At 45.2% G+C, this 18,323-nt stretch overlaps 1 protein-coding gene across 1 annotated transcript in view; it reads left to right on the top strand.

The window, feature by feature from the left end:
* Carmil1 (capping protein regulator and myosin 1 linker 1) overlaps positions 1–18,323 on the top strand; it is a 259,669-nt gene that overhangs the window by 130,436 nt on the left and 110,910 nt on the right. The window contains exons 9-11 of the mRNA XM_051169309.1: positions 7,953–8,028; positions 13,742–13,830; positions 15,562–15,656. Of these exons, the coding sequence (XP_051025266.1) occupies positions 7,953–8,028; positions 13,742–13,830; positions 15,562–15,656 (260 nt within the window). The remainder of the gene's footprint in view (positions 1–7,952; positions 8,029–13,741; positions 13,831–15,561; positions 15,657–18,323) is intronic.

Raw genomic sequence — 18,323 nt, 5'->3', positions numbered from 1 at the left:
CATCTTGGTGTTGACTGAACAGTGAGAAAGTTAACAATTGTCTAACTCTGATGAAAAGGGTTTAGTTCCTTTGATTTGAAAGCTTGCTGACACATCATTCTGACTGCTCTATGGAGGAGGCTGAAGGCTGAGCGTGTAGGAAGCAAAGTCATTGCTGGTGGATTGATGGCAGTCATTAAGAGAGTGGGCTTAGGAGTCACACCCTCTAGGATTTTACACTAACTGTCTGAACTTTTTGTGAAAGCATAGACCAACTAACTTCCTGTGTCTTGGGAAGCTTCATCTCTCCATGAGTGTTATACATAGAAGAAATGTTCAAGTAGCCAGGTATGGCAGCACATGCCGCAAATCCCAGCACTTAGGAGGTAAGGGCAGAAGGATCACCGTAGCTCAAGAGCAGCTGGCCTGTTACAAGACCTGTCTGAAAAACAAAATTTCAAATACATTTCAACTTACCGGGATGTGTAAAACCTTTTCTAAACAGGGTTCTAGTGACACAGGAAATGATGTCAAGAATCACCCAAGGAGATGTTTCTGCATGACCAGAAGGGAATTTTGAGCAGAGCAAAGAGCCTATAGAATGGGAAAAACAAACAAACAAACAAACAAACAAAAAAACCAAACCTTTGTCAGCTATATCGAGAGAGAGAGAGAGAGAGAGAGAGAGAGAGAGAGAGAGAGAGAGAGAATGTGCTTGTCCCTGTGTGTGTGTGTGTGTGTATGTGCCTGTTTCTGTGTGTGTGTGTGTGTGTGTGTGTGCGCACGTGCGCACACACACACATGCACAGGTGGAGACAAGAGGCTGATGTCAGGTGTCTTTCTCTATGCTTACCACCTTGTTATTTTGAGACAAAGTCTCTCGCTGAACATACCAATTAGCTGACTGGGCTAAAGACTGTCATGGAACAAGAGAAGACATTGTGACAGGAGGCAGGAGCAGGAGGCAGCTGGTCACACCACATCTGTAGACAGGAAGCAGAGAGAGGTGAATCCTGGTGTTTAGCCTATTTCTCCCTTTTAGTTTAGGATGGGATTCCAGCCTGTTAAACCAGGCCACCCACATTCACTGGGGAGTCTCCTCTCATCAGTTAAACCCTCTGACTTGTCCGCATGTTTGTTTCCATGATGGTTCTAAATTGAGTCAAGTTGATGATGAAGATGAAGCCACACCCCTGGCATTTGGAAATCTTTCTCCCTGTATAATAGAGCTGCAGCATCATGTAGTTAAAATATGAGGAAGGCTTAGTTGTGCTAGACCGAAGCCCACCGGAGAAAGCCAAATAGCTCTCCATGGAAGTGGGCCCAGCTTAGCAGAAGGGAAGCCATGAGGCTACCCAGCGGAGTTTGGTCTGAGGTTTGCTTGTATGTGCATCTGTTACGCACGGACAACGCCTTTCAGGATGAGCTCTAGGAAGTGGAGATAGTCATGTAGTGACTACCGTGTGTGTTTTCTGTTTAAATGCGGAGTCTCAGTGTTTTCTCCTCACAGAAGCCATGGCGCTGCATGATGCATGCAGGACTGAGACGCCCCCATCCTTGGTCTCACTCTTTCCCTAGCCATCATGTTAGCTTGAGGTTTAAGGACTCCATCTCAGACTTCATTTTATTTGTTTAATCACTTTACAGCCCGATCCCAGCCCCTTCTCACTTCTCCTCCAAGACCCGCCCTCACGCACGCCCTCTCCTTTTTCTCAGAGAAGGGGAGGGGCCTAAGGGGCATCAACCTATCCTGGCACCTCAAGTCATAGCAGTACTAAGCACAGCTTCTCCCACTGAGGCTAGACTTGGCATTCCAGCTAGGGGAAAGGGATCCAAAGGCAGGCAACAGAGTCAGAGACAGAGACTCATATCACTAGGGAACCCACATGATGGCGTACTGCACGCTTGCTGCATATGTATAGGCGGGTAGGTCTGGCCCATGCATACTCTTTGGTTGGTGGTTCAGTCTCTGTGAACCCCCAAGGGCCCAGGTTAGTTTACTCTGTAGGTCTTCTTGTAGTGTCCTTGACCCCTCTGGCTCCCTTTATCTTTCCTCTCACTCTTCCACTGAGCTTGGCCTATTGTTTGGCTGTGGATTTCCACATCTGTTTCCTTAGCTTTAGGATGAAGCCACTCAGAAGACAGTTATGCTAGGCTCCTGTTTGCAGGCACAGCAGAGTATTATTAATAATACCAGGTTGGCTCTCTCCCATAGTGGGTCTCAAGTTGGGCCACTGATTGGTTTGCCATTCTCTCAATCTCTGCTCCATCTTTATCTCTACGTTTCTTATAGGCAAGACAAATTTTTAGTCAAAGGTTTTATGGGTGGTTTGGCAGATTTTAATTTTCTGAAGTATTTTCTTGGCATCCATCTATCCAGATTTGAGGCTTCCTATTCTCTGCATATTTCAGCCAGGTAGAAAATTGTTGAATTTGGAAGACGTGGGGGTTTTCCAGGGTGGCATGTACAGCTGTGGTCCATTCACTTTTGTTTCTGTTTTGCATTCTAGTGTAGGACACTGCACAGTCTATTCATTCTGCTGTTGGGCAGGCATTCTACTTAGCTTATTGTCTGTTAATGAACAATGCTGTTAAGCTCATTCTTGTATTTATTCCCTTAGAGCCAAATGGGCAGATGTGTACCAGGATGCAAATAATGGTATATTCAGCCATTATATCACCACTTAGATCAAGAAAGAGACCACTGCCTCCCTCTGGACTGTCTATATCAATTCCCACTCACAGTTCCGCTCTCCCCAGTGCTGTTTTTATGATGGAAGTATGCTGTTCTAGGTTGGTTTTCTTTTGCTGTGATAAAATACTGTGACCAAAAGTAACTTAGGAGGAAAGGGTCTACTTGGTCACAGTAGGAACTCAAGGCAGAAACCTTGAAGGAATACTGTGTACTACCGGCTGGCTCCCTGGCTGATGTCATTTGCCTCTTACACCGCCCAGAGCTACCTGCCTTGGGCTGGTACTGCCTCCAGTGGACTGGGAGCGCCTGTATCAATGACCAATCAAGAAGTTATTCTATAGACATGGCCAGAGGTGGATCTGAGGGAGGCAGTTCTTCAGTTCCCATCTCTCCCTCCCAGGGGTGTTAGGTTGATAGCCAAGATTACCCACCACATGCATAATTCCACGGAGGCAATCCTATAGATCAGCTTGGGAAGATTTCTCTATTTTTCCTTGTCTCTTGTTCTAACTTCAGAAGACTCTTTGAACCCGAGGCTTCTCCTCTCCCTCCAATGTCTCTTGCTTGTATGGCACAGACCCCCCAGCTGCCTCTCAGCCTTGCAAATATTAGCTTTTTGAAAAACTCTTCTTATTGAAAAGATGTTCGTGGCTACCTTTCCTGCAGCCAGGTTTCCTTAGATCTCCTTCTGAGATAGAAAGTGTTGTGGTTATGTAGTGCTGTGTGGTAAGCCTCCAAATTTAATGACCCACAGCAAATACACCTATAACTCCTAGTGATGCCTTCTTCATTCATGGCTCTGGTGGTTGGCATCAGCTAGCTAGTTGCTGGGAGACCTAGATACGGCCCTTCCCTGTGGTCCCATCTTCACCATAAAGTACCTGAACTCTAGTGAACTTGCAAGAGCCAGAGGCAGGCAAAAATGGAGCATGGCCAATTCTAAATCAGCCACCAACTCATGTGTCCTCACTGAAGGATGCCTATGGCTTTTCTAGTTTTTGGTGATTACAAACATAGTGGTGATCAATAAGACCATTTAAATTTTGTGCTAATGTAAGTTTTTACTTCTGTTGAGCAAGTACCCAGGAGTGAAATGAACAGGTCATGTGACATGTACACAGTAAACTCATGACAGTGTCAAACTGTCTTCTGCACTGAGTATGCATTTGTCTTCTCATAGACTGCATTTGAGAGACCCAGTTGTGCTATATCTTGGTCCACATTTGGGGCTGTCAAGGGATTGTCTGGAATTTTACCATCTGATACACACCTGTGTGTATGGAGGATTTTTAGTTTGGCTTTTCATTCTCTAATGGCTAGTTACTTGAGCCTTCTTATATGCTTCTTTGATGTATATAAATGCATAAAAGTTGGTGAAATGTCTTGTTTAGGTCTTATAGATCTTTTGCCCAGTTTTAAAGTTGGGATGTTTGCTTCTGTGTGTGTTGGAGGTAGTTGCGTGGATATGTGGGTGTGGCGTGGTAGGCATGTGCCTTGGTGTGTTCACCCATGTGGACAATTGGACAGACCAGTTTTAGGTGTCTGGATGTCTTCTTCACTCGCTTTACTTTATTTGCTTTTTATTTTTTATTTATTTTATGTAGAAGACTGTTCTATCTGCATATAGAGTCTGCGCATCAGAAGAGGGCATTTGATCCAGTTATAGTTGGTTGTGAGCCACCATGTGCCTGTTGGGAATTGAACTCAGGACCTCTGGGAGAGCAGCCAGAGCCATCTCCCCAGCCTGACTTCACCTTATTTTTTGAGACAGGGTTTGTTCAGTGAGCCGGAAGTTTGCTGTTTTGACTGAACTCACTGGACAGCAGCCTCTGGAGACTGTCTATCCCACACTCCCAGCACTGTGGTTACAGACATGTGCCGTTGCCTGGCTTTCATGTGGTTGTTGGGGACTGAACTCTGTGCTGTTTCCCCACTGAGCCATGTCTCCCTAGCCCCGAGACTGTGGCTTAGTGCTCACTTTTCAGAGTTGTGTGCGTTAGGGATCTGACGTCCAGCGGTGGAAATGTCATCTCCAGTTATTGTATCCCAGTACATGCCTTACATTTTCCTCCTCTTGGCACCAGCTCTCGCAGAGCAAAAGCTTTTGATCCTGAGAAAGTCCAGTTGAGAGTCCCCATTCACGAACCATGCTTTTGGCATCGGAGCTTGAAGTTGCAGGCTGAGTTACTCCTTTCTCTGTTTCCCCTCCCACCTGCCTGCAATGTGAATTTCTCCTCATCCTCATTTCCCAGGGCTCAGTCTCTTCCAGTCAGAAGCCTTGCTGGTAGCCAGTCTTGACTTGTGATCCTCTCACCCAAGCCTAGAGTGCAGCATCCCTCTTGATCCATGTGGCTTCTTTACTGCACTATAGCTGACTCCTCCTTGGTTGCCTGCTGGGCTGTACCAGGCTGTCACTGTTACAGGGTAGGGGTTGGGTGCTATGTTCATTGTCACATTAAACCCTGGCACTTACTGAATATATTAATGAAGGGAATTACTGGGCATAGCCAGCTGCCCACGTCTGCTCACATCTGTCCCGAATTATTTTAGTATTCTGCTCAACTCTTCCTGCCTAGTTGGCCCCTTCCCATCTCTGGAGCCCTACGAGCCTGTGCCCATCTGCTCCAGGTGGGATCACTTGGTCCCTGTGTTCTAAGGGCACTTTTAACATTCCCAGGATTTGGCTAGGCTCCCAGCTGTCTTTCTTATTCACTGCAGTGTGGGGAGGGCCAGGGAGAACACTCATCCCAGCATTCACTGGGGCAGTGCTTACTAAGATACATGACTGTCTCTTTCTAATTGTTTTTTTTTTTTTTTTGTTGAGGAAGGCCTAGAGGTTGACAAATTACTTCTTTTAGTCGAAGATGACCTTGAACTACCTCCTGCCTCTACTTCCCAAGTGCTATGATTACAGGTTTGAGTCACCATGCCCAGATTTGAATCTCAACTTAAAAATGACTTTGACTCTAAGCAGGTTAATAAAGAGAGGTGTAAACAGAGAAGCTGGCAAATAGAGCCTGTGGATGCGCCTGCTCGTGTCCTTGTGTTGTTTTTCTGGGAGGCATGTGAGCATGCATCTCATCTGCTCACTCATGTCTGATGAGCTCTCACGTGGTGCCTCAAAATCAGGCAAAGGCTCCAGTGTTGTGTGCAGAAGCTCTCAGGGACCAGAGTCAGAATACAGCAGTGACATCTGCTTTATGTATTTGTCTATCTTCTATCTATCATATCTGTCATCTATCATCTATCTATTGTAGTTAAGTTATGAAATCAGCCTACATTGTCTGTCTATAGAAAACTGGGTACAGAAAAGATGGGTTATTTCCACAGTGTGATTTTATTCAGCCTCAAAGAAGAATGAAACCATATCACATGTAGGGAAGTGACTAGAATAGTATAGCTCACCACATTTAAGAGACATAAATCAGACTCAGGGACATAAGAATCCTCTATTGCTCCTATTCCCTAATGCATGGGACCTCAGCTTAGGGGTGGGGTTGGGGGAAGAGCAACAAGAAAGTGGAAGTGGCTCTCCCAGGGTACAGGAAGCTCCTCACAAGGAGGGCAGAGTGGAGGTAAGAAGTGATGGGGAGGCTAGGTGAATACGGTCAAGATATATTATATGCACACACAAACATGTCAGTGAAATGTACTGTTTTATGTGACTGGTATGTCTCCTCCAAAGGGGGGGCGGGTTCTTTTAATAAAGAAAAGAGTCTTGTTCTCTTTCTGGTCCAGTCTCACTTGGTGCTTGTCTCTGCATGTCAATCCCTTTGCCTGGGAAACATGAACACCACCTCCTGGCGCATCTGCAGGTTAACTGAGGTGCTTTGCGTGAAGCACTCCATCGGTTGGATTTCTTAGCTCTTTCCACCTTCTGCCCATCTTTGCTGTTTCAGGGGAAACTGCAGCATCTGTGTCTTACGCTCACAACTAAAACCGGAGCTTAGGTTTCAAAGATTTACAGTCTGAGATTGTAGAAGTCAGAATGCTGAAGCAATGAATCCGAAAGAGCTAAGCGCTAAGTGGAGAGGCATGTACTAGGGTAGGGGTGGGGCCAGGAAGACATATGGGAAAGGAGATGCATGGTGAAGGCATCAAAGGGCATGCGAACTTTCAGAACACTGCTCAGCAGTGAAGGGTAATTCTGCTCGTGAAGTGCCTGGTGTGGTGGATGAGTCAGGGATTGTCAGCTTTTTGTTCGGAGTAGGAGAAAATAGTGCAGGGTAGGGGCCAGCGGCTGGGAAAGTGGTGCAGAGGCAGGGAATTCATGTGCAAAGCTTTACTTCATAGCTTAGCTCATGCAAGGCATCCATAAGCACACATGCTCTGTCCCATGGATGGGATCACTGCTGGGAAGTGTAAAAGCTACCAAATGGTTGCAGGATGCTTGCTGAGCACTGAGCATTGATGGTACTTACTGCTGGAGTGTGTAAGGCCTTACCTTTGCTTGGGAAACAACCTCTCAGAGGCCTTAATGCTTGTGAATCTATGATGAAATCTAAAGAAACAGGCCCACCAGTGTAGTGTTGGATGTGATTTCTTTCTGGATGAGGAAGTTCTTCAGATAAATGCTAGCATTAGCTTCTTTTCCCTGGAGAGTAAGAGTTGGAGGTTCTGCGGGGGGGGTGGCAATTGACTTCACTTTTGTGGAATTCTGCTTGTATTCTGCTTTGTGGAGGTCTGTTACAGAGGACTGAATTGTTTACTATTAAAATAGTTGGAGGATCAGGAGTTATAATAGCTCAGTAGGTCAAGGTGCTTGCTGCATAAGCCTGGCAGTCACAGTTCAGTCTCTGGAACCCATGAGAGGCAGATGTGGTGGCTCTCACCTCTAATCTCAGCACTTCACAGTGAGATAGGTGGCAGATTCTCAGAGACAGAATTGCCTGGAAGCTCTCAGGCCAACCAGTCTGGAGAACATAACAGAGAAACTAGAGAGACTATCTCAACAAGGAACCCAAGCATCTTTGTGAGAGTTAGCCTCTGTCCTACACAGAAAGCCTTTGGAACGTGTGTCCATGCACACACGCCTAGATTGGAAAGAAACAGAGAATGTCTTAGTTTTCTTTTCTTTGCTCTTTGAGCAAAGGGTCTCATGTATCATAGGCTGGCTTATCTGTCTGCCACGGCTGGCCTTGAACTCCTGATATTCTGGGTGCCATCTTCCAAAAGTGCTAAGATGGCAGGCATACTCCACCATACCTCCTAAGAATGCAGTGTCACTGTGGCTGTTTTGCAGGGCCAAGCTCATGTTCTTCATTAACTTTTCTTCTAGAGACCTGGTCCCCATCATTGCTGCCCTGGAATATAATCAGTGGTTCACCAAGCTGTCCTCCAAGGATCTCAGGCTGGTAAGTCACTGAGGATGCAGCCAGCATTGCCCAGCTTTGCTGACCTTCAAAAGCCTGGCCATTGTCAGAAAGGTTTTATTTTGTTACCATGCTGGTGAGCTGCACACCAGCACCTTATTTCTTGAGGAGATTTCATTCCTAGGAATGATTAGCACAACATCGTGTGAGGTTTGTAATGTGAGAGCCTTAAGGATTCACCTTGTTTTCAGTGCCTTGAGTAATTTTAGAACAGAAATGCAAATTCAGTGTTGTCTTCTGTACAAACTCATTCAGTTGGCGAAAGCTATTAAAGTCACATTTGCACAGCTGCCAACAGCTGGTTTTATATTCCAGCCTTGCATTTCATCACCACCTAGTTTCCCATGAGAAGAATTTCAGGAAGTACCAACAGGTAAACTTGGTCTGATTGAATTTTAATAGCTAGTATTAATTCTGTAGAAGTTTTTTTCTTTTCTTTTTTTTTGTACTGAGGGGATTGATAGACAGACACAATAAAATCAAAGTGAAATCTGTTGGTTTTCATGTTAAATAGAGCAGTCAAATATTTGGTCTGTTTTAATAGTAGAAATTGTTGGGAACTTGACAAATTCAAAGCTGCCATATGGCAGTTACTTATCTACAAGATAGTTTTCTGACACTTCATTTAGGATGAGAAATAATTCAGATATTGTTTATAGAGGCATGGAATCTAGCAGTAAGGGTTTTATAATAAATACATTGGATTGAGAAAGGGCTTTGCAGAATGGAAGCATTTGAGCAGGCTACTTGGGTGTCTGAATTGTCCCAGGATAGGTATGATTTATGGCATCATGGGTGCAAAAATGGGCTGAAGTCATTTGGGGCTTCTCAAGAGCCATGGTAGCATAGGAAAAAGATCATGGAGTCAGAAAATGCATTTATTACCATGACTCTTCCAACCAGACTGTAGAGTGGAGATGAGTAATCTAGCCTTCCCGGATCTCAGCTGCCTGTGTACCTGTTACTGTGAGATAGTTGCAGGCATGTTCATCTCTGTCCTGTGTTTAGCATATTGTGTGGGTATCGCAGCTTCCTGCTAAAGTAGCTGCATGGTTAAAAAATTGCTTCATAAATATAGATTAAAATCACTGAATAAATGGATGAGAGAACCCACAACCATGAAACTGATCTGTCCTCATAGCAGATCGGGGAGAGAGAGAGAGAGATAGAGAGAGAGATAGAGAGAGAGAGAGAGAGAGAGAGAGAGAGAGAGAGAGAGAGAGAGAGAGAGAGAGAGAGACTTAGTTTACTAGTCTCTGCCTGTCCATGCAGTTCATAACTGTTGACTCTTAAAATAACCATCATCACAACTAGTGAAGAGATGATTCGGTATGATGGGAATGAGCCCGGCCAGGTAGCGCGGTGTGGACATATTATGACAGCAGAAATAGAGCAGGCGCCCTCTGTATGAGCAGGCATTCATGATGGACAGCACGGATACAGGAGCCTCAGGCTTCCTGGGTCGGGACCATCTCAAGGACTAACCAGCAGAGCCTGCTGGGGGGAAGGAGAAGGGACCCTCAGACCAGAACTATACATTCCTGCCAAGACCCAGATGTATTTTTCTTGACTCATTTACACCTTCACACAAGCTTAAGATGTTCAAAATGGGTTCCTGAGAAGGTTCTTGAAAGGCTTTAGATAGGAAATTCTTAGAATTTCCCCAACTCCCCAGTACAGAAAGGCATTGGCTTTCCATCATTGTTCCTCTCAGACATTATTATTTTTTTTAATCCAACTTAGTGTTTAGAGTATAAGCAGCAGTATATAAAAACTTCCAAGAAAATGTCATCCTGGGAAAACAAAAAATATAAAGTCTCAAATACTTAATTAAATATCGTGGGATAGCAGGAGGGTTTGAGGACTACCCTTACTGCGCTTTTATTAACTGAGTAAATTTGCATTTGTGTAAGTGGTGCTGGGCACCAAAGCCTGGCACAAATATCTCCTGAATTACATCTCCTGTCTTAACATGTGCTTATTTCTCATTATTTGATATTTTGAAATGAAATGTGGCCTTTGTGAACATTACAGTACAAAGCTTCTAAAAGAAAATCTGTGAAACATTGTGGAAGAGGGGGTGGAAAGAATGTAAGAGGCAGACATGGGAGGGCTGTAAACGCTGTCTCTACACAGGGCGTGGCTGCTGTTCTCGTGAGCTCACTGCTACTGTGGTTACCTGCACAAGACCTTCCCAAGATCAGTCAGCATTCTAGCAGGCAGCACTAAGTGGACTCAGTGGGTTACCAAAAACAAAGGGAGCGGGGAGAAGGAAAGCAGAGGGAAAGAAATAGTTTGCCATCACCCAAAGCTAAGTGAAAAAGGGAAGGCTTCATTCTCCTGCTACAGCGTGAGGCCTTTCTAAGGATGCGCTTACACATAGAAGGGTGCTGGGGACTGTGTAGCATCAGTGAAGTCCACGACAAAAGTCATTTCCCTGAAGTGACACGAACTCTCACAGTTTCCACCATGATTCTCCCAGCCTAGTAAAAGCCTCCTTTCTCAGAGTGACCCAAGAAGGACGTGACTGACATGCTCTGCGCTGACCTCACGAAGACAATTAGCAGCCACAATCCTAGTCTGAATTAGATGCATATAGTCCAGGCCTGCGTCCGCCTCCCTCACGTTGGGATTATAGGCATGAGCCATCCCTGAAAATGGCGTTTTTTTAAGGCTCTCAAGTACACAGTATGCAATGCAGCCCATCTGTCTGTGCACCATGGTTGATTACTTAAATGCCTGTAGAGTTGGAGTCTGATCCGCTTGCTTTGTCAAGGTTTGTTGCATCAAGGACACGGCTGTACCAGGCAGTGTATTTGGTTCCTTGGTTTTAGTCTAGGCTTCCATGTTTATTTTATTTTTATTTTTTATTTTTTTATTTTTTAAAAGATTTATTTATTTATTTATTATGTATACAGTGCTCTGCCTGCATGTCCACCTGCAGACCAGAAGAGGGCATCAGATCACATTATAGATGGCAGGGAGCCACCATGTATTTGCTGGGAATTGAACTCAGGACCTCTGGAAGAGCAGTCAGTGCTCTTAACCTCTGAGCCATCTCTCGAGCCCCCTTTATTTTTCTTTTGCTAATTCTCTTTCTTTTATTTCCTCTTTCCTCCTACTTCTTGTATACACGATTGTTCTTTGTCTTCTCAGTTCACTGGGGTGTATCAAAGCCCGGGAATGTCTGAGACAGGCTTTCTAAACTGAATCAAATAAGATAAAGTAGATAAAAGCTACAGAGCGGGAGCACATTTTACAGCACTCTTCTCCATCCTCTGCATCTTACCTCGTTTCTACCCCTCTTCCATGGTATTTCAACCATCTTCCTTTATGAAGCTTTGTAGTATAATATTCACAAAAGCCACGTTTTGTTTTAAATGTCAAATGTTTAAAAGCAAGATAAATACAAGCTTAGGGAGCTACTGTATTCCTAGTTTTGCAAATGAATTATTGTGTTCCTGTACTGTGAGTGTGGTAGACGAGATATCTGTTATGGTTATTATATTCTATTTCATACCTAAGTTTGTGTATGCATTTCTTTAAAAACATCACTATTTTACATTCTTGGGTATATAAAAGATTGCTTTTCATGTAGCTGGCATAAATAAAAGTGAGCACCATTAATGAAGCTATGAAGAACTTCTGACTTCTTAAAGAAAAGTTGGCCACACCTACATACACTTTTTTTTAGTACATTTTCACTACCATGTTTATAGTCAATGTGGACACTCAATCTCCAAAGCTCCCTCTGGGTAAACTCCTTTTATGGATGCCATGTTGATAGCCAGGTTAGTGCATGATCTCATGGATTGCTTTTAAAAATCAGAATAATTCCTGCCAAAACATGACTCACATATTCACTTTTTGCCATGACGACACCGAGCTCACTTGGTTTCCTTGCGCGTACACCATGAAACAAGGAGCCAAATGTGGAAGATCACCGCTGTCAGCCTATGGAAATCGCATCAGCCTGGGTGGGGCTAATTTTGTCCCTCAATCCACTGGGATGAATCAAAGCCCAGGAGTGGGCTGAGACAAGCTTTCTGGACTGAACTGAACAAAGCTACTTGTAAAAGAGATGAGAGCTGTACAGTGGACGTCAGGTGTTTTCAGGGCAGCCTGTGTAAAGATTCCCCACCTGGAGAGTTCTGGTGCATTTCATTTCAGACTATGTCTAGCTGCTGGGTATAGCAGCTGGGCCTGCACCGCTGATAAGTCAGAGAACCCTGGTATATTTATGTGGTGGGTTTGTTTGTTTTAAAAAGTGCACTGTCATATATTTGAGCACACAGACAGGCTCTCTCTCCTGTATATATCATAAACATTTTAAGTAAGCCCTTGGTTATAATACACTCCTATAAAATCACTTGCCAACACCTGCACCACAGTCAGACAGAGTATAAATAAAAATATGACCGTTTAGAAATCTAAACAGGAAAACCTTCTGTCCAACTCTACCACCCTGGCATGTGGCCCAGTTCTCAGTATCAGTTCCCTTGTATAATAATTATATAACGACATGACTTAAAAACAAAACACTCTCCGTGAGCTGGAGAGCTGGCTCGGCAGTTAAGAGCACATGCTGCTCCTCTAGAGGACTTGAGTTCCATTCTTGACACCTGTTTCAGGTGACTGACAGCCGTCAGTAACCCCAGCCCGAGGGGGATCTTATATCTCTGGGTACCCGAACTCTCATGCACATACCACATGCCAATACTCGCACATATACATGACTAAGTCATTTTTAAAATTACTGTTAACATGGAGGCATTTACTTAGTCTTTGCCATTTCCCCCTTTACCTACTTTGGTGAGTCCTAGAGACCAACCACGATGAAGTACAAAGCACCCTTTCCCTCGCTGTTCCTATTTATACTAGAAAGTGACACATAGGACGCAGCTCAGTGCCAGGTCCACAATGAAAACTGTAAGGAGACCCGCAGCGTCATTATCACTGACACTTCGTCCTCAGCGCCATCTGAGACATCCATCTCTGCCTTGGAAAGCCCTTTTGATTTTGTGAAGCAAAGATGAGAGGAACTTATGGACTTGTGGCTCTGCCAAAAGTACTGCTTTTCTTACTGCCTCGTAGTTATATGTTCTATCTCACTCCACTCAGACTGCGTATTACAGTACCACAGACAGAATAACTTACCCAACAGAAGTTTGCTCCCCGCAGCTACGGATGCTGGGAAGTCCACCGTTCAGGTGGCATCCTGCTCAATATGCGATGGCATCCACTTTCTGGTCTGTAAGTGGTTCCAGTAGATGTTCTTTTGGAAGGGCAAGAGTAGCTCTCTGGGACTCTTTGGTCAGGGCACTAATCCCATTCTTGAAGGTGTGCACTCCGAAGACACACTCACCTTCCCAACCTACCTGCTGATACCATCACATTGTTGAGGATGGTTCAATGTGAGTGAGGGTATGGGGCTTAGCACTGGCTCAGACCATAGCATTCTTGTCTTTTTTCCCGAGGGGCAATACACTTGGAGACTCTGTGCTTTGTGCCGTGGTGTTCCCAGGTCTCCATGGTGGTGCACAGTGGGGACATCCTCTGACTAGTTCTTGAGCAATGTATGTATGGTTAAGTGTTTCATTTACTTAGGTCTCTGCGTTGTGTAGGTCTATGGCACTCTGGCGAAATGATTTTTCACCAGACTTACAGGATACTGAACAAGTGTTTTCTGTTACAGTCCACAGATGTCTGTGAGCAGATCTTGAGGGTGGTGAGTAGGTCTAATCGACTGGAAGAATTGGTCTTGGAAAATGCTGGACTCAGAACGTGAGTATTTTCCTGAATCTGTGAACATGTTACTTTAAACTTTTATATCATTTGCTTTTTTAATTAGTGCCCAATCCTTTTAAAAGTTGAGGTGCACATGTACAGTTTGTCCTTCTAGAACAAAAAATCAAAATGAACAAAAAACAAATCAATCTTATTGCTGTACCAAAGTACTCAACAGATGCTATGTGGGTGAGGAAGGGTCTGTTTAGACTCAGCATAGCTGCAGTGGATCATGGACCCTGGTGTGGAAAGCACAGTGCTGTTAGGCACATGAGGCTGGTTAAATACCTTCAGGGGTCAGGCAGCAAGACAAAGCTGGCCTAAAGCCCTCTACCCCCAAATCTATGGCCCAGTGTTGCCTAGCTAAGTCCCAATGACCAAATGTTTCTCAACCGCTCTAAACAATGCTATGAGCTGGGTGGGTTGGGGGTACATGTTAGGATCCATGAGCAGGGCTGGAGAGATGGCTCAGCCACTGAAGGCCAGGCTCACAACCAAATTTATAAGATCCATGCACCTATGAGGTGAACTTCACACTCAGATCACAACACAGAACAAGCACCTAGCCCACAATGCTGTCATGTTTATGAAAGGCAAGAGTTTGATAACATGTTCCACCACTGGGACATTCAGAGGGCCCGTGGTGTGGTGGCTAAGAGGGTGGACCTTGGTGAGATGTCTCAGGCTTCACGCAGGGAGCTTAGCCGGTCTACACTGTGGTGTCTTTACCTTAGACATGGGGACAGTCACTGAGGTTGTGAGGGTAGGTGGGTTGATGCGCGTGCAGTACTTAGCAAAGTACCCTTCTCATTGAGGATGCCCGCGCAGTTCACTGTCTAGCTGTGCTAAAGAGATTCCCTGTGATTTTCTTACATTTATCAGTTGTAGTGATTTATTCCAGACTTTATCTAATGGTTTAATGTCACCCCTGAGGTTTTTTCTTTTTCTTTTTTATTTTTTATTTTCCTGAATAGCACGAGTTAGAATCTGTTAGAACAATGGCTTTATTGTTCTTAATGAGCAAGGCAGGTAACTTTCTAATCCTAGCACTTAGTGTGCTATTTCAGGTTAAAATATAACTAAAACAGTGATTCTCCCCCTTTTGTGTAGCATAGGGTACTAGCAATAGTGGCGTTTAACTCAGTAATTAAAGTGGTCAGTTTTATATGTGTGAATGCTACAGGAAATGAGAAGCAAGATACAGGGAAGAGCCTGCCAGAATTTTCAAGAAAGCAGGCTCGGTGTGGAATTAAAGAAAACAAAACAGGAAGGTGTCCGAGATGCTGTTAGCAGCATTCAGTATTCATCTGAAAAGAGATGGAGAGCCCCCCCCCCCCAATGGGTGGGGGAGGGGCTCAACAGGTAATGGTAGGGTTCTTCCTCCCAGTGAAGGCACAGTGGCAGATGCTTGAGGCGCAGGTCACATTTGTCCGTACTCAGGAAGCAAACAGCACACAGGAAGGTGACTGAGTTTTAAATCCGCAAGGCCCATTCCAAGTGACCCACTTAGCGCAGTAAGGTTTCTATCCCTTAAGCGTTTTCCATAGCTTTCCAGCGTAGGACAAAATGAACCTGTGTGTGTTTGGGCGGGGGGGGGGGGGTGTTTCTGTAGGCAAGCCAAGGGGGAATGATGTATTTTTGGGGTTTCATTTCATTTTGATCCTTAGATGTTTCATTTGAACAACTTGCATCTTGTCCATCACTAATGCCGTTGATGTTTACTTGCAGAGATTTTGCACAGAAATTGGCCGGTGCTCTAGCCCAGAATCCTAACTCAGGACTTCACACGATCAACCTTGCTGGGAACCCACTGGAGGATCGAGGTACTCCATCTCACATAGGACCAGGAATGCCAGGGGCGTAGGAAGACTAGTGTCCTGGTTTATCCAGGGCTGGGGACTAATACCAACTTCAGTTTAGTCACCTGGAGCCCTTGCAGAGCCTTTCACACATATGGGGAGGCCCCTCCACACTGCCCTCCACTCATACACAGAGAGTTCTCCCTACATTCATCTAGAACCTTCTCCACAGCCACCCAGGATCCTCCCCACACCTCCCAGGAATCCTCCCCACACTCAGGTGAATCCTCCCCACACTCACCTTGAGTCCTCCTTATAATCTCTGGTCAACAGTAGATTAGCTTCCTTGGGGCTCTAGGACAAGGGGTCCCTGTGGTTTTGCTCGCTACTGGTGGAGACCACTCCCAGCTCTCACAGGCAGCTTGCTTTATATCTTCCACCCCTCACCTGGCAGTTTGTGATGCGAAGAGCCAGCTAGCACTTGTCTCAGAAGCTTTAGTTTCTTTCATATACCTATGTGTGTGTTCAGGTGACCCACTTAACACACACACACACACACACGCTGCCATTATTATTTTTTGAGACAAGAGTTTTGATGTGTAGCCTAGGCTGGTTTCAGATTTTTGTCTTTGCACCTCTACTCAAAGGCACCAAGAATATAGGCTGGTGCATTGATAAACATCCTTACCTCCCTCGTAGATACTGACCAATGAGCCTGTGCGTGCTAGGTGCATGCTGAGCTACTGAGTTCCCTTCCCAGCCCATGGTTTCTTAGTTAATAGCCATGTGGTGAACCTCTCTTACAGTCACCTGTCTGTCTTGCTTTACAGGAAGCATTTAAAAAGGGGTCCCTTTAAGATGTATGCCCACCACACATACATTTTATAAGTTGTGAACATGGGGAGATCGAAGGGCCCGATTTGTGAGGAGAATGATTCCTCACACATGTTTGCATTTGGGGCTCGGGTACGGCAGAGCACTTGCCTAGCATGTGTGAGGATCAATCCCCGCCCCTGAGGAACAAAAAACGAAAATCAAAGCTTAGAAGGTAGCAAAGGCGGTGCCTGCTGTTGACGCAGGAACAGAAAAGCTCGTGCCGAATTCTCTGTCTTTGGCTCAGAGCATTGATGGATGGGGTTGGAGACGGAATCACTCCATCTCTAGAGGGAACATTTTGTTTTCATTTGCTGTTGGAAATGTTTTCCAGCCATGTTGAATAGGGCCTTTCATCTTTCAATGTTAGGTATTTGATGAAGATTAATTATGCAGCTGAGCTGAGGGCGCGGAGGCAGCTGAGCTGCTTACTTCCTGACTGGGATGCTGCTGCGTGTGGAAAGTGATCCCTTGTAGCATTGGCAGGGAACCTCAGGGGTAACTTCCGTGAAGGAAGGTGGAGGCTGAGTCCAAAACGAGGTCACGTGACCAGGAGCCTAAGCATGAGCCCAGACTGAAAATAAAGACACCACCGGGCTGGAGGGGGTGGGGGGGAGGAGGCAGGGGGTGCGGGGTTCTCTGGAGCATCGTCATTTCTGTAGGAAACACAGTCGTTCTCTCTACAGGCTCTGTTAGAAGCAGAAGCGGCAGAGTGGTGAATGCGGCGGAGTGCAAACTGAACACAGCACCTCCTATAGCCAGCGGAGCTGTGCTGGGTTTGTTTGTAGGATGCGAAGGAGTCTGGCTGTACCTCTCTATTGACCAGGCTGGATCAGTAGAGGGAAGTACTCAGGTCCCTAAGGAGGCAACTCCAGAAGCCAGTCGGGCTAGCAGGTCATGGTTAGTCAGTAGGGAAATGTAAATTAAAACCACAATGAGGTACTATTTCATAGCTAGTTGTCTGGCTGTGATAAAAATAAATGTATTTGAGAGGGTGTGAGGAAAGGGACATGCTTCCATTGCTGGTAGGAATGGAAAAATGTGCGGCCATTTGGAAACTAAAGAGACAGGTGGGTTTTGTTTGTTTGCTTGCTTTGTTTTTTGAGACAGGATTTCTCTGGAACTCACTTTATAGACGAGGCTGGCCTTGAACTCACAGAAATCCACCTGCCTCTGCCTTCCAAGTGCTGATATTAAAGTTGTGCTGTGCCACCATGCCTGGCTGAGAGACATTTTTTTTAGAAGGTTAAGCACAAATGTTCCAAAGAACCTAGAAGTTCTATTCCTGGTTATCACCCAAAGGAAGTGAGACAGTCTGCACTAAGACTGCTGTGAGGACAGATTTATACAGTAACACACACACATACACACATACTTACGAATACACACTCACACACACATACATATACACACAAGCACATACATACATACATACACAGACACACAGACACACTTACACAGACATACACACACACAAATATAAACATACATACACAGACTCTCATAACACACACACACACACACACACACACACACACACACACACACTGCAGTGTGGAAACAGCCTAGGGCTCATCAATGGATAAATTGAATGCGGTACATTTGGCTAAATGGAATATGCTACATTTGTCCCAGGAGCAGTGTGCTTGAACCTCAGGAAGGAGACACACTTAGGAGACCACAAGTCAGTGCTGTGGGACTGGAAGGTGGAGGATGAGTCCCAGGCCCTACATCTCCTGTCTTGTGTGCCCTCTGTACTTTTAGACAACTTGTCCCCTCAGTATCATGTCTTCTCTCAGGACCTTGGGGCTCCTGCAA

This window comes from Acomys russatus, chromosome 3 (genome assembly GCF_903995435.1).
Source record: "Acomys russatus chromosome 3, mAcoRus1.1, whole genome shotgun sequence".
Lineage (NCBI taxonomy): Eukaryota > Metazoa > Chordata > Mammalia > Rodentia > Muridae > Acomys > Acomys russatus.
The sequence above is the reverse complement of the archived record's forward strand: the minus strand, read 5'-3'. Positions and strand labels throughout refer to the sequence as shown.